Source organism: Rhinolophus sinicus, linkage group LG09 (assembly GCF_036562045.2).
Source record: "Rhinolophus sinicus isolate RSC01 linkage group LG09, ASM3656204v1, whole genome shotgun sequence".
Lineage (NCBI taxonomy): Eukaryota > Metazoa > Chordata > Mammalia > Chiroptera > Rhinolophidae > Rhinolophus > Rhinolophus sinicus.
In genome coordinates this window covers 109,356,891-109,379,489 of record NC_133758.1, presented here as the reverse complement: position 1 = coordinate 109,379,489, position 22,599 = coordinate 109,356,891, and the positions used below count along the sequence as shown (strand labels likewise).

General features: G+C 42.8%; 1 protein-coding gene across 2 annotated transcripts in view; it reads left to right on the top strand.

Annotated features, from left to right (window-relative positions):
* The window catches only part of AOAH (acyloxyacyl hydrolase), a 132,910-nt gene that overhangs the window by 26,358 nt on the left and 83,953 nt on the right, over nt 1-22,599 (top strand). For both annotated transcript variants that reach the window (XM_019726325.2, XM_074341003.1), the window contains exons 4-6: nt 1,661-1,760; nt 16,898-16,957; nt 22,180-22,250. In XM_019726325.2, the coding sequence (XP_019581884.2) occupies nt 1,661-1,760; nt 16,898-16,957; nt 22,180-22,250 (231 nt within the window). The remainder of the gene's footprint in view (nt 1-1,660; nt 1,761-16,897; nt 16,958-22,179; nt 22,251-22,599) is intronic.

Below are 22,599 nucleotides of genomic sequence, written 5' to 3'. Positions count from 1 at the left end.
GTTTTTGTTTTACCTTCTAAATCTCACTTCTTATTCTACATATCCAAGTGGCAAACCCCCTTGGAGGAGAGTTTGTGGAATGGTGAGCGGGGAAATAAGGTAGAAATGGGAGTGCAGTTTGCTTGGATATCCAGTGACTCAGATCCCGGCCCTAGTCACAGGGGCCAAGCACTCCCCAGCTAATCAGTAGTTCTCAAGGGCCGGCCCACATATGGGCTGTGACTGCCTTCAGTCAAAAAAAAAAAAAAAAAAAAGGAAACAACATGACCTTGTGGAAGAAGGAAGAACAGGAGGAGGGTCAGGGAGAGAAGAAAGGTGGTAGTAACTGCAGTAGTGACAGAGGTGGTCATTGTTATAGACGGGGGAGGGGATCTATTATAGGGGAACCTAGAGCCTACCATAGAACTCAAGGGCAAAATACATGTACCTTGGCCTCAGACAGAGGAAACAGGACTGGGAAGCCACCAGAGTACGGGGGACATTCTCCCCAGGCTTCCTCACTGCACATGCTGGGTTCTGCCTCCTGAACCCCATCCTACAAGCGAGCTTTCCAAATGTTCAGTCCACATGGCAGGAAATGACACTACAGTCTCAAATCACTAGAGCTCCCATTATTCTGAGAACCGCCCCGAATGAAGTCAATCTTTTTAACACTGGTTCCAAATTTCCAGAAGAGAGAATCTGATTCGTCCCACAAGAAGAGTAGTCCACGGAGGTCCAATCAACTGACCAGGCGGCATGGAGTATAAACACAGTTGCCAGGGGTCTGTCCCTTTGGGTGAAGGGGGACAGTTAGGTGATCATGTCAGCTGGGAAGAAACGCCCAAAAGTATCTTCTAGAATCTATAACTGCTTCCAAGATTAGTCTTTGGATATTTCCAACCTAAGTTTCTGGGGGTTTTTTTGTTTTTGTTGTTTTGGTGTGGTTTGGTTGGGGTTTGAATGAATAATTTACGTGACAAAGTTACTGAAAGTCCATAATTTACTATTCATTTATTTGAAGCAGCATATTATATTCTTTCTTGATAAGAAGAGTTTTAGAGTTGGCAGGTGAAAACTGGATATAAGAAGTTTGTTCTAGCCGCTTCCAACCTAGACATACACCAAAATGTTTAAAGAACACAATTCTTTTACCATCCCCAGGGGAAAAGTCAATTCTATTCTATTTTCTTCCATAACGTAAAGAAACATTTACTTTAAAGGGAAAGAGATATTTGGATTACGCCTAAGAAAATAATTTTAGGAGTTTAAGTCTCTATCATAAGTGATTTTTTGCTATAAGGCCCAGTAAACTTTAAATTATTGTTTCCATCAAGTTACATCCCGTCCATTTTTCCTTTAGCAATACTTTTTCTTTGTTGCTTCTCCTGAAAAGAATCACCTGTTCCTGTGAGAAGCTGAAACATAGCTCAGTTGTATTGTTGGGGGTTGGGGGGGGGGCTCCCGCCCCCCAGGACCTTATTCAAAAATATAGGTGAGAGCTACATGGCAGGAAATCGTTAGGACCCAGCAGCTACAAGGGACTGAACGAGAAGCCCGCGCTGCAGTGAGTGGAGGGTATTAGAATCCATTCTGGGGATTTACCTTTCTTTGAAAAAGCTTCTGTTTCCTGATGCCTGAGAGATCTTAACAGCCCTTGTGTTGCCCCATGTCGCTCCAGGCTTAGCGCTGATATGAACGCTGATGTGGTGTGTCACGCCCTGGAGTTCTGTGAGCAGGTCCCCGGCCAACCTGTGTGCCATCTCTACCCCCTTCCCAAGGTGAGTAGGTTTTCACGCTGAAGGTCAGATTACAGTGACACACAAACCCTTTGGAAGTGTTGTAAAGGGACGCTCAGCTACACTCAGCGATTTGGGGACAGGAAGAGGCGAGATGACATATCCAATTACATCCTGTGAAATAATATTTTCACGTTTCAACCTAGATCCCTTCTCTCCATGCTGCCAAAGAATGTCTTTCGTGTTTAACTATTATGCCGGGCTGGCAGTTGGTAGGAAATCTGACCAGTCAAGGGGAGAAGAGGTTTAAATCCCTCTCTTCCAATTAAAAACCAAACAAGTGACTTCTAAAAGGTGACCAACTCATCCCAGTTTGCCTAGGCCTTCCCTGGTAAAAGCACTGAATGTCCCACATCATGGGAAAAGCTGGGTAGTTGGTCACCCTGTCTGACCTTTATGTTCTCACCCATAAAATGGGTATAATAAAATGCCTAAAATACCTCCCTCATGCATTAACTGTGGGAAGCAGGTGAGCTAAGACATTTAAAATGCTTAGCACAATACCTGCTACATAAAAAAGTGTTAATAAAAATGGTGGCTAAAATAATTTTTATCAATAGCATTATTATTCCGAGATAGCTGGCACAATTCCCTCCTCACACTCTGAATATTATACTCTGAAAGAAAGTATAATATTAAATCCAGTTAGTCCTCACAATATAGATATTCAGAAGCTTCTTATAAAAATAAAATAAAATTCTATGCCTCCTTTCCCAGAATTGTAGTTTTTCTGTATATAACACAACAGGTTTCTGTTCTATTTGTAATTTCCTTTTTGTTCTCATTGAAATGAAGTTTGTTTAGTGCTTTGTGGCCTAACCAACGAACATGGTTTTGCCGAATGACAAAGTGGCATAAGCCTGTCTCCTTGAGCAGGAAGAAATAGATGCAGGTATCAGCAGTGCTGAGCGTTTCATGCGTCCTCAGCCACTGACTAAGAGCCAACTACATTTTCCCTAATTCCACGTGAGAAACTGTGGGCTCCACTGGTTTCTAGCAGAGTTAGTCAATTTTAATTAAAGAAAAGACTTTTCATGTGTTCAGGATCGTATCAGAATATTTGCTGTTTGATAAAAATATGAAGGAAACGTGTATGTACAAAGGCAGGCGGTATGGGTTTCTGTGATTGCCTTGAATAGCATCATATATATATATATATATATATATATATATATATATATATATATATATATATATATATATCACACACACAGCCATACATAGTCACAAAATGTTCAACTTTAAAAACAATTATTCTTATAATCTATGGAGTTAACACTCAAAATACCATTTTCATGGTATTCAAGATATATCTACAAAGCAGATGTGAATTAGAAGGCAGAATTACCTACCTACTCAAGGCAGGTAAAGACATAGATGGAAATAATTTGCAACCTGCAAATTATCCTCGTCAATACGCACCCTCAGTGTAGCCACTGCTCTGAAATCTATCACCCTAAATATCAGCGCATGGATGTAAAGTTCTATTCTCGAACTTCGCATAAACGGAATGATATAGTTTGTTCTCCTTTGCGTCTGGCTTCTCTTGTCTGTGAAATTCACCCGTGTTTTGCGTGTCACAGTGTCACCGCAGGAAGTGTTCACACGTCATCTTCTGATGGAACTCCTGCTTTAGCTTCCCAGTTAGTCCAACCCAATCTCCTCTTGCCCTCTTTCCAATACAATGTCCACACGGGTGCCAGAAATGCCTTTCTATAAGAGACATACGACCTTGTCACTCCGTCCCGTTGTCATTTTCTGGAAAGCAGTTTCTCCCTCGTCCTTCAACTTGGTGGCCTCCTCCTCATCCTTCAGGTCTCAGCTTGCACCTCCCTTCTATGGGGATGCCATCCCTGACTCCTTTATGTAACCCCCTTGTCAAGGTTCCTGTGGGTTCCTTCACTGAACTCGCCTTGTGTTAAATGATACGCCTGTGGGATTGCCTGTCTGTCTGTCTGTCTGTCTGTCTGTCTCTCCCAGTAGGCTATAACCTCCAAGAGGACAGACTCTGTCTTGTTCACCACTGTATACCCAATGCCTAAGTGGTGCCGTATAGGTAACAAAGAGATATTTGTTTGATAAGTAAATGAAGGGCCGCCAGCGTCTCATCACTGATGGGAATTCTGATTTTCCTTGCTTCGTGGCCACACTAATTTTCCCAATGCATACCTCTGATCATGTGCTTTCCCCCAGCTCTGTACTCCACATTGCCTACACAATGAAGTTACGTGTTTTAGGATTCTCAGAAAGCCTTCCTGACTGCCACTGCTGTCCTGTGCCCCCTGTGCCATGGACACAAAGGAGTCACTGGCTCTGCCCTGAGCCCACCTCAACCTTCCCACCTCTGCACCTTCGTTCCTAATCATTCCTTCCACCCAGAATGTCCTGTCGACACCAGGCTCATCCTTCAATCTCATCTCACTGTCCCCTTCCCTGTAAAATAATCCCTCTCTCCTCAAAATGTCAACGCTCTCTCAACCATCATCACAAAATACCTGTTTGTGGAGTACAATGTGCCAGCACTCTTCTGAATGCTTTATATGCATCACTCTTAGAAGTTGGTACTGTTGTTGTCCTCGGGTGACAGATGAGGAAAGCGAGGCACAGGAATATTGAGATATTAAGTTTACATACATTTCCTTGTTAGGGTGTAAATATGTGGGGTGGCAGGTCTGCACCTTGCCCATTTTTGTTGGCTCCATCTTCCCAGGCACATAGTTGGTATATGGATAGTATACTGGGCACAGCACTTTCCAAGTGTGTTCTCATTTAACGGTGCTCATGGTGGTGTATTTATTGTGCAGATGAGGAAACTGAGACTAAGAGAAATTAAGGGGTTCGCCCCGGTGCACAGTTAGTAAGTGGCAACAAGAAGATTCAGCCCCCGGTTTGCTTCTGTTTAAAGCCCAAGTGCTGACCACTCTGCTCTACACCTCAGAGTACTCCTGGGTATGGTTACTTGGAATCAAACCATTGCTTCTGGGGCATCTAACTCCTCCCTGGCAGGACTCTGCACCTTTTATGTCCTGCCTTTCATGCATTTCAGATTCTGGGAAAATAGCAATGGCGGGAAGCAAGCCATCACCCCATGAAATGCACGCTGTGGGTGGGGATGAATGGGTCCCCTCGACACCAAGAAGTCTGCAGAGCAGTCCCAGGAGGGAGCACAACGGGGCTCTGGCTCTAGTGAGGCTGAAAGTAAATGGTGATACAGCATTCAGGGGTCATAGAAAAACCCCCTATCATTATCTATGGCCCCATTGGAGTTCCAGGCCCACTTCTTGCCAATCCTTTAACCATGCTCCATATCCATATCTACTATGTGCTCAAACATGACAAACTTCATCCATAATTAAGTGAGGCAAGAAACAATCTACAGTGTTCACTGGGCACCAGGAGGAGGCAGGAGGAGGAGAAAGCATTGAAGAGAAGAGAGGAAGGAGGAAAATACAAGACAAGAAAAAAAAAAGTGCAGGCTGCATTGTAAAGACCACCCAAATGGTTTTGTGTTACCCAGTTTAGGGGATCGTTTATACCCTTCCTCCTCTCTTGGGCACACAAAACAAGGGATTGCCTGCCGCTGGGTGTGTGTGCATGTGCGTAAGCATGGCTCTGACACCACAGCTCTCCAGCTGAAAGTTGAAATGTGCAGGCACCCTATCCTGTATACACCTCTCCTTTTTAGATGAGAGCCTGGAGCTTCCTCAGCTTTAAGCTGCTCCCTGTGGGGTCCCCTAACTCGGAGGTCCCAGGGCAGATGCTATAGGTTTGAGCAGACCCCCTTCCTAACCACTCCTGAATGGGAGGCACCAGCAGCATTTGCAAATATCTCACAGGTGTAGGCAAGACTTACTTCACACCACTCTGATCCACATTAAAAGAGAATTATACTCAGAAAGTGTGTTCCAGTGGAGATAGATTCTCCTTATTTCCCTGGGGCCTGATAACCCATTTAAACTGCTGCAAGGCGACCCGCTGCCTCAGGAAACAATGCAGACTTTGTAATGGCTTGTCCCAGTGAGTCCAATTTCTGCAGGAACCAGGAGCTCTCCAAAGCAAGGTGTGTGGGAGTGGATCTGTGCACAGGGAACTTGTGTTCTCTGACATCCAGACGACCAGGAAACTGCCATAAATGAGCTTGGGAAAGAGTGAGTTTGCACTCTTTATGAGAAAGTGACACTTGTGTTTGGCGTAGATTAAGCAGCACATTTAGATTGACCAGCTCTCAGTGACAGAGGGAAGTAAAGGCAGCTTTGGTTTTTCATTTTAATGGAATATTCCTAAGGGCTTAATTTCCAAGAATCTTGTATAAATATCCCAGCTTTCTCATTACCAGTTTAATCATATAATCATCCACTTACTTATTTAGCTATGCCTCAACGAACATTTCGTCAACCCCACCACCAGGCACCCTAAGAAAGTTATCTTCTGTTAACCATCATAAATCTGCAGGACAGATAGGATTCCCCCACTTTATAAATAAGCCTGTCAAGACCTGGAGCATGGAAGGACTTGCCTGAAGTCCATAGCTTCTGCAGAAGAATTGTTTTTCTTTCTTCAGCTAGCAGACATTTATATGGAATGAATTATGTGGGACAGTAGGCCAGCAAATGTGGCAGATAGAAATGATGCAGACATACACGAACTATGAGGAAGAGACGAGTGTTCCGATAGAGAGACAGGCATCTCAGTGGAGGGGTGCTGGGCCCCGCTGGGGGGTAGGAGTGGAGGAGACTGTCTTCAAGATGGAGTAAGAGTGGCTCCAGCATACCAGGCCTTGCCTGCCTCAGCGCCCTGCACTTGGGCCCTTTGCCTAGACCTCTTCCAGTTCTCTGCATGGCTGGCACCTTCTCCTCCTTCAGGTTTCTGTTGAAACATCCCCTCTTCACACAGGCCTTCCTTGAGCAAACTGTCTGAAGGAGGTCTCCTTTCCTACCTTCTCATAGCACTTTGTTTCTTTCTTTCAGACCCTGGAGGACAGGGACCATGTCTTTCTTGCTCACCATCATGTTCCCAGGGTTGGCACAGTACCTGGCACATAGCAGGTGCTTCATAAGATTTGCTGGATGAAAGATAAATGGGAAGGGCGGTTCTGAACATGTGTTTGCTTTAGATCCTCCCTTGCGAGGATTTATCTGGTCTCAATGGAATATATCAGAGAGCAGAAATGTTTCGCTTATTTTAGAATGTGAAGCAGTTTTCAGAACTGTAATATGGAGACCCACCTCTGGGCATCTAAACTACACGGAAATAACAACGCTTCTCTTCCCATGTAGTTATCTAGTCAACCTCTGCAGCTGATAGTTGCTCCTTCCCTCTCCTCCACCCTAGTTCTGTATAGTGTGTGTTTTCTCACACATCCAAGCCTAGGGGCAAACAACTTCTTAAATAAGAAAGAAGCCATTTGTGTGACCATCAGAGTTTCAGATTAAGGAAATGTCCTTCTTGAGTAAAGGCTGATCTTCAATGTGACTTAGCAAACCATTAGAAAGTCCAAGGTTATTTTTGAAGGGAACATACCTTCAAGAAAGAATAACTTACAACTTTAGAACATTTTTGTGTACCTTAATATTATGGAAGAGTTAATACATTTTTCCAAGCTAACTGACTTAATAAACCTATGGCTGTGCCTAGAAGACAACAACATCTTGGTAACTGGAAACAGATATGGGTCAAAAAGGCCTTGGGTGAAATTAATAGGCTTTTAAGGCACAGACAATCTTTTATTCTCGTAATATACATGTTCACTGAGCTCCTATTGTGTTAAAAGTACACATCCGGGGCTGGAAAATAAAGATAATGATAACCACAATCTGAGTGGCCGCAGCATACCAAAAGCTGGACTCCGTACTGGGTATCCATCATCTAAAATCCTCCCACACAGTTGTCAGCTTATTCCATTATCTCAGTTTCACATAGGAGAAATCAAAGTTCAAGCAAATTGTGGGTGATGGAGTTGTTTACTTGACAATGTTTTTAAAGTTCCTCTTTAAACATCTCAGGAAAGTTTAAACACTGAGATAAATGACAGGGCAATTTAGCCTTATAGATGCCGAAAAGTCAGCCTAAAATCAAACAGAATATAGTAAAGTAATAATAATTTAACTATAAATTAACTAAAAATAAACTCAAATGCATTTGAGATTTCTGTTTTTGATAAAAGTAGTTTCAAATTGGTGGTTAAACACTAGCTTATTCAATAAATGGATGGAACTTAATACTAGCCATTTGGAAATAAAATTCAAACTAGATGCTAATCTATTCCTAATAGCAAAATAAATCCCGAATGAATTAAAGGTTGAATGATAAAAAATGAAACCAGAAAAGAAGAAAACCTGAGCAATTTTATTTGTAATCTGTGATACAAAAGTCACAAAGGGAAATCTGAATGCATCTGATTGATAAAAATCTGGCCTACACAAAGTCAAAAGACAAATGGCAAACTGGGAAAATGTGTTTGTACTATGCCACACAAGAATTAGTTTCTCCATGATTCTAAGAGCCCTTATAAAATTAAAAAGAAAAAGGGGGTGGCCAGTTAGCTCCGTTGGTTAGAGCGCGGTGCTAATAACTCCAAGGTTGCCTGTTCGATCTCTGCATGGGCCATTGTGAGCTGCACTCTCCTTAAAAACATAAATAAAACTAACTTTACACAAAACAAACAAACAAAAAACGAAAAAGAAAAAAAAAATGAGCAAAGGCCATAGACAATTGGTTTACACAAAAAAGATCACAGTACTGAAAATGTAAGAGGAAATACTGATCCCTTTGTCACTAATTAAAAAAGTGAAAATTAAATGAGAGTCCATCTACCTCTTAAATATTTTGCCTCCACAAAACTCTTTGAAGGTCATTAGACAAGAAATTATCACAGAAACAGAAATGCTTTAAGTACCAGAGACCACTCAATTGCATTGCTCCCGGAAGACCTGAAGGTTTAAAACTCTAATAGAACTGAGGACAGCATTAAACATTGTGCTTGGACGTACGGTCTACTGTTCAATCATTTCTCTGAGCATTTCAGAGTAGCTTGACAGAGATTCCAAGCTGTATTTGGGTTTAAGCCCATATTTGGAATCTTGGAGAATTTATTTACTTAGACTTGTTTCGAAATTTGTTTCATCATTAAACTCATAGAGAGCTCAAGAATCTTCAAAAGACAGCAATAATAATGCAGATGTTAAGTTACCCTTGACTTCTGATAAGTAGAAGAAATAAAATAATTCCAAGGAAGGTTTATTTATACATTATTCAAGATTTGAAAATGTTTCTCGTCTGCTTTTGAGAAGTTAAAAAATGATAACTATTTCTTTCTTGACAATATTCTTCTTTCTTCCTTTAGTTCAAGAAAAGCTAATGACCCTAGTGAATTTGAGCAGTTCTAAAAGATACTTTGAATTTTAAAGTTTTAATCACTGGTCTCCCAGCATCCACTCTTGGCCCCTTTTTTCACCTCATTAATCACCTACATCAGAGCTCAGCCCAGAAGCCACTTCTTCTAAGTTTTCCCTGATGCCCCAAATCAGGCAAGGTCCTCCAGGATTCTTCTCTTTTTATCCCACTCCATTTTTTCAGAATTTATTATAATTGCAATTAGACAACTGAACAAAATTGTCATTGCAAATTATGTTGTAATTTACAGTGTAAATTAAATCCTAATTGTAAAATTATTATTTCTTATCTGCCCCTTCTAGTAAAGAGTAAAGTCCATGAGTGCAGATAATGTGGTTATTTTATTCCTTAAACCATGCTGTTCCCTGAGATTTCCCCAGAGCCCAGCATAGTTCCCTGCATTTATTAATCATGCGATAAATACTTGTTGAATGAACAAGATGATACACAGAAAAATGACCCCCAAAAGAGGTCCACATCCTAACTCCCAGAATCTGTGAATGTTACTTATATAGCAAATGGGACTCAACAGATGAGATTAAATTAAGGATCCACAGATGGGGAGGTTATCCTGGGTTACATGGATTAGCCTGATGTAATCAGAAGGGTCCTTATGAGAAAGAGGCAGGAGGAAAAGAAACTGTGACCAGGGCCATAGAGCGATGAGGCCACCAGCCAAGGAAAGCACACAGCTGCTAGAAACCAAAGAGGCAAGAAACATTCCTCTCTGGAAACTACGGAGGAAACCAGCCCTGCTGACACCCGCTTTTAGCCTCCTAAAGCTCAATTCAGACTTCTGACCTCCAGAATTCTAAAAGAATAAATTCATGTTGTGTTAAGCCACTAAATTTGTGGTAATTTGTTACAGCGACAATAGGAAACTAATACAAATTGATTAATTGTGCAATATTGGGCAGGACTGATTTAGCAACTTGAATGTAACTAGAATAATAATAATAAATCAGAATACCATGTTATAAAACAATTGACCTAAGACAACCCAATGAGGGAACCATGCCCACCGTCTGACTAACCCAATTATCTACCAGAAATCATGTGTTTTAAAGAGTAGGACAACAGTCTATAGAGAATAACCCACAGAGTCCAACACTGGAGAACTTGTGTGTGTGTCCAGACACTAGGGGCCAAACAGTCAAAATGAAACAAAGCTATTGGTTGTGAGGCTGGTTCCTTGAACAGCTCTGGGTCTTGGATTTGTCACCTATAAAGTGGGATTAAGAACAATTCCTTCTACCTGGCTGAGTTGGTATTAAGTATAGAAAATGTAAGCAATGGCTGGTACAGAACAGGAAGTCTAGAAGAATCTCTATAAAAGACAGTGAAGTGGTATGTAGAGTGGCAGTGATGGTGATGGTGGTGATAGTAGGAAAACCAATGAGTCATAATCAGGAAAAGGAGTAGTGCTGTTTAAAATAAAGCTTAAAAAAATAAAAGCCTAGGAAAAAGGACAGCGATACTGCAACTAAATGTATTGATTATACTAACAGCTCCACAATGCAGAATTAGCCTACGAGAAGGGAGGAAGAAAAATCCAACCAATGGTAAGCTATGTATGAAGATATAATCGGTGATAAAGAAATACATTTAAAGGTAGTAGCTTTTTTTTTCTTTCCTTACTTGTTTTTATTTATTTTATTTTATTTTATTTTATTTTATTTTATTTTATTATTTTACTTTACTTTACTTTACTTTACTTTACTTTACTTTACTTTACTTTACTTTACTTTTTACTTTACTTTACTTTACTTTACTTTACTTTACTTTACTTTATTGTTTGGCCCCTGGAAGAACAAAATGGCGTCAACTGACTTCATTTTTTTCACCTATCTGAAAGTCATAAATGCCTGCCCAAAAGAGGAAATACGAAACATTAAAATCAAATTGGGCTTTGGTGGAGCTTATCCTACATACTGGAAAATAACCACTGTAGGATACAATGAAATACAGATATAATAATAGACCAGCAAATTCCACCCAAAGGCCAGACACGCCACTATTTGATAAAAATGGATAAGCCGAGGCGCTGGCTGCCTTTGTGTTTCCACTTGTTGGAAATTGCCTCAAAGCCCTCTTCTGTCCCTTTCTCTCAGCTCTTCTAGTCTGTCTTACACTGGAATTGTTTATACACTTACTGCCTCGAATGGGCAGTCAGGTCCTTGGAGATAGCCGCTTTCAAGTCTTGCTCCATTTGGAAGTCGACTTATCTCATTAAATCTGAGAGTGAGGAACAATCTGTCCTTAAAAAATGTCCAGAAAAGACCCACACTCGTTCAGTGATCTTCTCCCCCACTCCCAAACACCTCTCACACATGCCTTCTCTTAGACAATAAAAAAACGCACGTTTAAAATCATCACTTCCCAAAGGCTTTCTCCTTTGTGGGAACCTGTCACTGCTGTCAAAAGTGTGAAACGAACAAAAGACACTTTCTGTAATTTTCAAATCTACTGCTGCTATAATTGCAGAGAACATGATCACTGAAAGTGGTTCACTATAGAAACTCATGCTCCGAAGTACTATATTTCTTACTTCCGTCACTCTTAAGTGTACTCTAGTTCAAGTCTTGAACATCATAGAATGCCGAGAAGGTCCAATTAGTCTTATCCAACTGGTGTCTTATCCAGTTCACCAACACTCCTAAAATGTCAGGATTATATTGAGTTCCGGAGGATCCCTGGGACACTTCATTCTTTTCCCATCGGTTTCCTGTCGGAATCAATACAGTGCCATGTGCTTTGGCTGACTGAAACATTTGAATATTTGGGAAATGCCTTTCTAAATAGTAATCCTTACCACACAGAGAGGCTCAAAGCCTTGAATATGCTGATGTGTGTTATGGTTCTCCCCTCTGGCTAGTTCACAGATATCCCAGACCTTTAAAACTTAAAATAACAACAACAATTTTCTTTCCTAGCTCACCTCTTTACATGTCCCAGAGCAGGGTTCAAAGCATGTGGTTTTGTGACGAGCAGGGCTGAACTGAATCTGAACCATGCCACTCATTGTCTCTGTGACTTTGGGCAAGTTATTTATCCACTCTAAGCCTCAATTCACCTCATCTATAAAATAAGGATAATAGTAATTATTACCTAACCCTTTCTACATTGTATTCTAATTACAATTTACTGTCAATCCTCTCTCCCAGGTTATAAAATCTTTAATGAGATAATGTTTCATTCACTATTATATAGTTAGTATATAATGGTACAATATAAACACTCGGAGAGTATTTGTGGAATGAATGAATGATTGCACAAAGAAATGGCTGACTGAATATTTCTTTCTCTTTTATTATCAATCATATGCTTGTAACTGCACGAATTTCCACACAGAGGCATAGGTCCTTGGCACATAGAGCCAGTTCGCTCCCTTGACCATGTGATTCTTTGCATTAATCCATCCACACTCCATGGGAGTTACATTTGCCATTCCCCTAAGCCTTGGTGAAACCTCCTAAGTCATATTTTCTTGCCTGTGTTAAAATTTCAGGCTTACTTCATTCTTGGAAAACAGCTTAACAATGGAGGGAAAAATGCTGGACTCTAGAGACTTGAGTACCATCAGCCCTGTCTGCAGAGTGGCCCTGGTTAAATTATGTAACCTCTGAGCCTCAGTTTTCTCATCTGTAAAATGGGAAAAATGATACTTTCCTGTCAGGGTGGTGTTCAGGATCATTGAAAAAGAGCATGCATTTGTGTAGGCTGCTTTAATTATTGTAACTTTTCCAGCTGTCTATTGCAAATAGATAGCCCAAAATAAAAAGCAGGAATTGTCATTAACACAAATGTCGTGCTTACTATATGCAAGGCACTATTTTGTTCAATCCTCACATGCATAAAAATGTTATCATCCCCATTTTGCAGATGAGAAAACTGAGGCTCAGAGTACTTACGTAACATGTTCAAAGTCCTAGAACTAGTAAATTGCAACACTAGGATTCGCACCCACAAACACTCTAGAGTCCAAATTTACTTTAAATAGGAAATAACAATGGAGATGGTGATCTGGTGATCAATACATTTAAAGAGCTTCCACTGAAGATGGAAGTTTTACCTACATTCAAAGTGTTAAACTTGACAATTTCTTCCTTTTGCTTGAACTCCCATTTGGCTAATGCTTGGCAGAGGGTAAACCCCACCAGGGCACCCCTTTTACCCATGAAACTGATAGCAATGCAAGCTTGGCCCGTATTCTTCTGTCATCCATCCTGCACAGAGCTGAAGGTCAAGAACTGCCATCACTCTGGAGAGCAAGAGCAGTAGGAGTCACCAAGTCCCTCCCCGTGTCTGAAGACTTTGGGCTGGCTCTGGTTTGGAGGGACACTTAAATCATTCTACACAAAAGCGTTTCACGAGCAGCCGTTGACATACACTGCTATGTGCTATGACAATCAAGCAAAGGGCCGGGTCCTTGTGGATGGCTAAGGCAACATGCCATAGTGTCCTTGGAATTTTCCAAATTCTTAAGTAGAGAAATCCAATGTAGATATTCATGGTTCTTTGACTAAAAGTCCCAAGGCTGAGGGCTTATGTCTCTGGGAGTTTGTGTGATGGCTTCCTCGGTAATCCACTCCTGAGTGTTAAATAGACTCTGAAGGGGATCTGAAGCTGGAATTAGGAAGCACCATAACCAAAGGGAAAAAGTAATGAGAAGCTGAAAAAAATTTGATCGTAACAAATTGCAGGATCAAATGAGCACTTCCTTTGTTGATGGGAAATCTGCTTATGCCTCAGATGACTGCTCTGGCTGAGTCATAAACATCATTTTGGCTTCCAACCAGAAGAGTTTTCTATCCAGCTCACAATCTTGCCCCGAACTTTCTCTTCAACCACTGATTACAGTTGCACCCTCTGTTCTAAAGTTTTAATTTTTCAGAAGATGAAAGAGTATTCCTCATACTTTAGAAATGACGGCTTAAACACTAGCTTGCTGACAGTGAAAAGGTTACCAAGGAAAGATAATCGTCTTCATTTTCACATGGCTTACGATTTGCCCCCTTTGCCCATCACGAAGATAGCAAACTAATTAGCTTTTCCAAATGTCTCTGAGTTCTACATCCTTCTTCTTCTGGGAGAAAAAGATCAGCCCTTTATCTAGAGTCTCTTCTTTATGTTGGTAATAGTGCACTTGAACTGTGGGAGAAAGGGGTGCTCGGTCACGCCAGGTCCAGGGGAACCTGCTGTCAGCCTTGCAGCCAGGGCCACAGAAGCATCCATCGTGCCGGGCATTAACAGGGGTCAAAAGGCATTTGGCACAGCCCTTGCCATTTACTTGCTGTTGTTCTTGTTGTTATCATTATTGTCTTTATTCCTCTCTAAACATTCATTCCCCTGAGAACTGAGCTGGATTAAAATCAAATTTGTTCTCTCAAGGGAACCCAAGTGTCCTCTCCTAGGAAGACGCAGTCAAGGCCCACTCTCTGCTTCATCTCACTTCTATTTATTGTCCTTGTTTCTGGTCTGTCTCCTTGCCAACCCGGAAACTCTGGGAAGGCAGGCTGTCTGCTCACCACCAGATCTCCAGGGTCCTCACCTTATCCCTATGCTGGAAGCACAACATTTTCTTTATCAGTAAGAAACATGGCAACATGTATTGAGTTCTTCTCTCTCTTTTTTTAAAGCATTTATTGCTGAATTTATGCTCATTATTGAAAATTTTAAAAACACAGAAGAGAACCAAAAGGAAAAAGTTATCACCCACAATTATTAATGGCATATTTCTTTGCAGGGTTTTTTTCTGTGTCTGTAAAATCTGGTAGCCTGTTTTTCTTGCTTGACATAATAACATAAATGTTTTCTCTCACTTTTTGTTTCCACATCTACTGAGCACCTATTACGTGAGCACCTATTACGTGAGCACCTATCATGTGAGCACCTACTACGCAGCAAGGGCTATGTGAGGCGCTGTTGATCTTCAGCTGGGCCTTAGAATTCAAAGGGGTATTTCTGAGGCAGGCAAGCAAGGGGCATATAATTAGAGCAGAGGAACACCACCTTCAAGTTTCAGTATAACGAGATGAGCTTTAGGCTTACAAGGGCAGGCAAACAGGGCAGCATAACAGAAATTGGCACCTAGATCTGGTGTCTTATGACCCTGCTAGAGATGCTTGCTTATATACAACAGAATTTCCACGTGCACTCTTCCATGTAAGCAGCCATGCTGCCTCTGACACAAGGGCTGTCCTCTGCCATCCTTTGAACCTGAGCTGGAGGTATGTGATTCAGGGCAGATACCAGGGAGAGGGTTTCAGAGCCGGCCCTGGAGAACAAGTGGCAGCTGGCTCTGCCACACTCCCTCCTAAAGCACCTCCTGGAAAAGTCACCCCAGCCTGGGCTCATACTGCACCACCCCTCCTCCACTCATGGCCACTCAACATGGCTGAGGTCTTAGAACAACAGAGCTGGGGGGGGAAGGGAGGCCTCCCCCAAGGTGAAGCTCGCCCAAAGGAGCCAAGTAGGGCGTCACGTTCTGAACACCCACTGGTAGCATCTCCCAAGAGGCCTCTCCTGCTGACCAGCCAGCTCCAAAGTTTCATTCCATTTGTTACGCTTAAGTTCAGGGGCAGTGTTCTTAGTGAGAATTATGACACTCTTTCCAAATCCCAACTTCCCTACTGAGTTGGGTGAGCGGAAAACGGGCTGAGAGACAGAAGTTTTCCAATTCGCCTGTCAGTTACGGAGCAGGGGCTTATCAGGACAAGCCCAGGACAAAGAGGGGCGTTACACGAGTGGTGTCCTGTAATCCCCACAGCATCTTTATGAGGGAAGCAGCTGCAATCCCCATGTTGCTGATGATAAAAAGAGGGCTTTCTTGCATGTGTGCTGAAAGGCTCAGGTTATAATTGGCTCAAGGACGCACAATCAATAAGCAGCAGAGCCAGGGCTTGAACCCAGGCATGCAAACCACCACGCATGCTCCACTAGGGCCCGACAAGGGGCCGACAGTGGACAGCTGGGGCAGGGCCAGGACATTTGGGGGGCGTGGAGGGAACAAAACCTCTGGGAAACAGTGCTGGGAGCAAATGCTCTCCATCCCCCACCCCCACCGGGTTACTTTTCTCCCAACCCTCCCTCAAATACACACATATCAAGTTCTATAACAATAGTTATTGGAAATAATTAGCTAACTCTTCATACTTGTAATGTACACTCAGAAGATGTGCTTAGATGCCCCACGAAAGGTTGAAAAAGGGGTCATCTAACCAGGAGAGAAGCAGTTGAGGAGAGATGGGCTGTTACTTTGCATGCTAGCCCAGGGTCCCTCCATATTGCGGCACAAAGCACTCAGGTTGCCTGCTGACAATGCTCTGCCCTAGACTTTCAGATATCAGGGAGGTCAGCAGGCCAGAAGGCAGAAGTTCAGGCTGTGTCTCTGCCAGATGCCGACTCTGTCATCTTCACCCAGTTCCTTAGCTTGTCTAAGTCTCAATTTCCTCATCTGTAAAAAGGTCATATCTCCCAGAGCTGTTGTGAAGATTAAATAAGGTAATGTTTGCAAAGGACTTAGCGTGGCATCTGGCACGGAGCGAATGCCTTCATGAAGATTGTTACTAATACGAAATTGCCTTCTGGTGAATTATTTTATCACAAATGTATGGAATAATTTCTTTGTTGCAAACTCATGGACTTTAAAAACCCTAACTTTAGAAAAGACATAGAAAGAAAAGATGAGCCAGGTGTGGTAATATTTTCTAACCTTGTTTTTATAGGTGGCATGGAAATTTACACTGGAGAAGGCAAGACAGATTGTCAAGGGATCCCCGACTCTGGTAAGCAGATAATGGGGAGGATGCCAGCATCTCCCTGGGTGTGGTCACCCCTTCCTGGCCCCTGCCCTCACACTCCAAGGCTGGGGGCGACTCCAGGCACAAGCCCACCACATACCACAGTTGAACTGGATTCAAGTAGGAATGTGAGCTCCTTCCCTTTTCCTCCTCCCTTCTCTCTACAGGAGTGTTTCTCGACTTCAGCACTGGGACTGGATAATCTTTTGTTGTGGACACTGTCCTGTGCATTATAGGATATTCAGCTGCGTCCCTTTCCTCCCCAGTCATGACAAACAGAAATGTCTCCTGACGGTCCCAGATGTCTTCTGGTACTCACCGTTGAGACCTGCTGCTCTCCAGTAGACCATCTTGGGGAGGCTGTATATCCGCCTGCTTCTCCACTTTCTAGATATGTGACCTTAGAGTGAGCCTCAGTTTTCCCCTCAGTAAGTTAGGGACAATAGTATGTTCCTTTCTCGAAGCGTGGACGTGAGGATTAATCGAGCTGATGTGTGTGAAGTGCCTGGTATCATACACTCAGTACAAGCTAGTGAAATCGTCACCACTATTGTTCCTTTTCCTAATTCTTCCTCTTTGTAATAATACTTTGATTCAATAGATAGAACGTTTAGTTCAAATCAGTTATCATGGAGTCAAGTACCTGACTTAGACCCTGGTTACAAACCAGCCCCAGTTAAAAGGAAGCAGGAAAGTGCACCTTCAAATAAAGGCATCTCCCTGGATGCAAGAGGAAGCGTTCACCAGAGATGAGAGGGCAGTGCCCCATCACTGGCTTCTCCCTGCTGACCACCCCATCACTCACCCTGATGCACTAGACCTAAAGTAGTAGCGATCTGGCAACATGAAAATAAAGAGGAAGAAAATTCCTCAATGTTCAGCTTGCCAGATTTAGCAGATAAAAATACAGGATGCCCGATTAAATTTGAATTTCAGATAAATGATGAATATTTTTATTTTTTAGTGTAAGTATGTCCAGTGCACTCTCTTATCTGGCAACACTACAGTGGGGGGCACTGAGTTTTCATGTACCAGGCGGATACGTGTCGCATAGCAATATGCTGGCATTTCTACACAGTCGATTAATCAATCCCCTGCATTGCCAATCATTATTTAATTCAGTGAATAATTAAAGTCCAACTGGAGCCAGTTCAGCTCATCTGCTTAAGTCATTGAATAAGAAATTGAAACACCACTTGGAAGGCTGGACCAACATTTCAGAACTCTAAACAGAACTGGGGAATACTACAATTCTCTTTTACTCTTATCAACGTGCATCTCAAAACTTCGTCTCAGGTCATTGTTTACTTCACGAGCACTATTGGCCTTGGTATTAACTCAAGGCTAATTAGGATTTTACAATTTTTCATTTCTGTCACCAGAATTGCAAGTATAATTCACAGGGCAAGATTCCAATAATTCCTTTCAAGAAGCCAAAAAAAATTTTTTTTTTCTACTGAGCAATTCAACAATAATAAACTCCTCAAAAACCTCCTCCAATTTATTTACTCTCCAGATTAACGCTATCAAGGAAAAAATAATCAAAAAAATGCAAATAAGTGTGTCTGAAAAACTTCTCAGAGGATATTGGCTGCAATTAATTCTATTGTGGTGGCTGATGGAACCACAGATATAGTCCGCATGCAGAAACACAGTGGGCTGTCATCTCAGCACAGCCTGTCAGACTGGGAAAATCCAGAATGGGAAAAGTTAAGTACTGTTGAGAGAATCAAATACTCCAGAGAAGATGGCCTCTCAGTGAGGCCCTGAGAGCCTCCTCAGGGCGACTTTTCCTGGATTTGGCAGAAAAATGAGCATCTAAGGGTCTAGAGTACCTGATTATGGAATCACTTTACTTACTTATCACAATAACTCCTACAAAGCAGATAGCACATTTTTGTTATTAACCCCATTTTACAGATGAGAGAACTAAGGATCAGCTAGGTAAAGTAATTCACTCACTCTACATTACTAGCAAGAAACCTATTATTTAAATCCAGATCTAGCTACTTCCAAGTTCCTAGTCTTTCTACTCTGCCAATAGCTCTCAACCAGACCTCCTCAGCACTAAATTTCAGGAAGCGCCATTCACACCACAGGCTATGTAGATATTACAATTGTGCAGTGCACAACCTGTGCAGCTGCACATGACAGTCCTGATCATGAACGTACCTATTCAGTAGGATCTTCTGGTAAGACTTTAAAAATTGCTGCTGTTCAAGCTCCATCCCAAACTAATTAAATCCAAGTTAAATAATACGCAACAAGAGTTGAAAAGGACTTCACTATGCAGAAATTCAATTTCAGGTTGGCTGTGTACAGAAGAGTGGTTACCCTCCCCCTTTGACCATTTCTTTATCCCATTCACCGCATTTCCCTTTATTCAGCCCATGTTGTTGTTCTGTGTTCATTTAACATCCTGGTATATGGGCAAGCTCAGGATGCAAGCAGAAGCTGGTTAAACAGATTGAAAAGTAAAGATGCTACATGACCCACTGTGCCCAGGGTCAGCCCAGATTTGAGACTTCCATTTTAGATGGGATTACACGCAGCCTGAGGCAATATTTTGCATTCATTGCTGAGTTAACAACAGCCCACACTTTCGCCTCTGTCTAGCAGAAGTTCAAATTGACAGGAAGGAGCTGGCAAACATGCAGGGAGACCTGGAGTGTTGTTCTGTGTTCATTTCAATTCTCTTTGCAAGTAAATTATGAGAAGAAGTTAGTCTTTCCCATACATACATGTGATGAAAAGACTGGGTAATCAATCAAAACCCCTGTCTGAACAGGAGGAGTTCTGGGGGGCAAGCTACATCATCTATTGCCCACATCCTAGCCCCAGTTTCTGAAAAATAAATGTCAAAGACAGCAATAGTCTTCAGGCAGTGACAGTGAATAGCTGTGCAATTATAACATTTTATTCTCTTGCACCTCTTGTGTCATAATTCTAAGGCTGTCCATACAAATGTTTTGATGTATCGATTATCATTGGTGTTAGAATCTACGTTGCCGTTCGGTTCGTTAGAGCAAGGCATTCAGATTAAGTAAATATACAAAGAAGTAGCTCAAGCATTCAAATGCACCCTGACTTTGGGTCTCAGAATGTGTCTGTATTTCCAAATTGCCACCAATGCTGTAGAATAATTTCATGCTGGTGTTTGTTTCACAGTGTGTCTACAGTCCTGACTTCAATCAGTTACCAGGTCTCTGGACTCAACCTTCTAAACACCCCCCCTTTCCCCCACCCCCATTCCGCCTGCCTTACATCTCTGGCTCTGAACTAGTGACAATTTTGCCCTCCCCGCCCCCTCCACTGGGGACATTTGGCAATTCCTGGAGACATTTTTGGGCTGTTGGCATCTAGGGTAGGTGCCAGATATGTTGCTAAACATCCTACAATACACAAGACAGCCCCATAACAAAGAATTATTCAGCCCCAAATGGCAATAGTGCTGAGGTCAGTAAACCTGGGATTAAGCCTCAGGATTTGCATCTGCCACCAGGTCTCTGTGCCCCTATGTCACCTCCTCCAGGCCATCCTCTCACCCCCAGAAACACCTTTCTGAAATATAAGCGTGATCCCTCTGCATTACACCTTCAAGGATTCCACACTGTCCTCGGGATGACATGTAACAAGCAGTCTAGGCTTGTGGAAATGTCTCCTTCCTTCTGTGGCTCACCATGGTCTCGTGATTCCCATGCGCCAGCCAGGTCGAAATGTCTGGCGGGCCCCCAAGATGCCAGACTCCCACAGTACTGCATGGGGTTCTCCCGCTGCCCACAGCCATGCTACTCCCATGCCCTGGGGCCTTGTTAAAATGCAGATTCTGGTTCAGCAGGTCTGTCGTGGGGCCTGAGACTCTGCATTTCTAAAAGTTCCCAGGTGACATCAGTTCTCCTAGTTTGCCATCACACTTTCAGCGGCTATGACCTGCAGCAGTGCTACCCAAATTTTAGTGGGCATCAGAATGACGTGGAGTCTATGAAAACATAGGGACCCACCCCAGGCTTTCTGATTTAACAGATCTGGGTGGGGCCCACGAATTGCATCTGTAGCAGGTCTGGGGACTGCCCTTGGAGTCGCAAAGCCTAGAGCAGCTGTCTCTGCCTTCCCACCTGCCTCCTTCCTACCTGACTCTGGGTCATTTCCTGCCTCCTCCTCTGGGTTCCCATAAAGCCACGTTCATGCCTGGACCACTACAAATCTCATAGGAACGCTAAGAGCTGGGATAGCCATCCCTACCCTCCACTAGACAGCAAGCTCCATGAGGACGAGGATAGCCTCCTCTGTCTCCACGCCTTGAAGATAGATGGGGGTGCTAGTCAGGACGATTGCTCCATTCCTAGAAAGCTGGGCAAACATCGTGACAGTCCTTAAAGACCTCACTCATAGCCTGAAAGCGTTGCCAGTCCTCCTTTGCCAGGGTCATTATTTCACCACCACCGTTAATTCAATGCATAGCCCTCCGAAGGACTCTTTGGGCTGGCAGGAATCAACTCTCTCTCCCTTCATTGATCAATGGTGAGCCCTAACTTTTTCTACCATTGTCTTTTTGTTTCATCTGAGGACAGTGTCATGGAAACCACAGTCTTTCTAAAAGCACTGCTTAATAAAAAACCAGGGCTCTTACGGAATCTGCTGTCTGACATCCCTTTGCTCACAAAGCTTGAGGAGCGCGTTTGCACTGCTCGTCTGCCCCCACCAGGAAAGGTGGCCTTCCTTCTTTCTTCTTCCCAAGCCCTGGCCATGTCTCGCCTGTTAGTCTCTATTTGACCTCATAATAGGATGGAATTCTTTTCTTTGAAAATGTTCTTTACTTTCAAATCTTTTTCAAAGTCCTGGAGTACAATGAGGGAGAGGCATTGTGTTCTCTGAGTAGATCGGCCCAAGGTGGGCCAGACCCTTTGGGGAGGAGATGGAGGGCGGTGAAGCTGGGAATACCTGGCTGGGTGACAAGGAAGGGGCAGCCTTCTCTCTGAGGAATGAGCAGGAACAAAGACACAGAGGAGGAATGAATATGAAGTGGGGGGCCAGGAACAAGAGGTAAATTTAGTTAAATAAAATGGTCCAGATTCTAGAGGAAGGAGAGTTCAGAAATCCTGACGATGGAGCCAACAGGAGAAGCCGTCTAGAACCCTCTAGGAGCAGGGGAAACTTTCCTTAAATTAAACAACTCTTTGTGTTATTCTTTTTTGTTTTCTCTCCAGAAATATTCCAGAAGCAGTTCCAATGTTTGTTCCCTCCCACTTTTGGCCAAAATCTGTCAGGAGATTAAATTGTACGTATACTATTTCTACCTTCCTAAGTACGGCACGGGGTAGCGTCCGGGGTTGTCCTTGTTTTCTAATGACTAAAATGATCTTCCAATTTCAAAGGCCTCTTCCTCCAGGGGAAAGTGGTTCTTGCTCGTGACTTGTACAGAAGCTAGAAGACAAATTAGCTCTGCACAAATTATTTTGGAACTACACTGACTACCAGTATCTCTGAGCTTCAAAACCTGACTTACACCTGCGACTGGGACACCGCCTGCTCGTGAGATGTCTGAGCAGCTCAGGGCACACTCGTACCACACTTGGGGACAGCCCCTCCTTGCTGTGGACGATACAGACAAATTCAGCAACTCATCG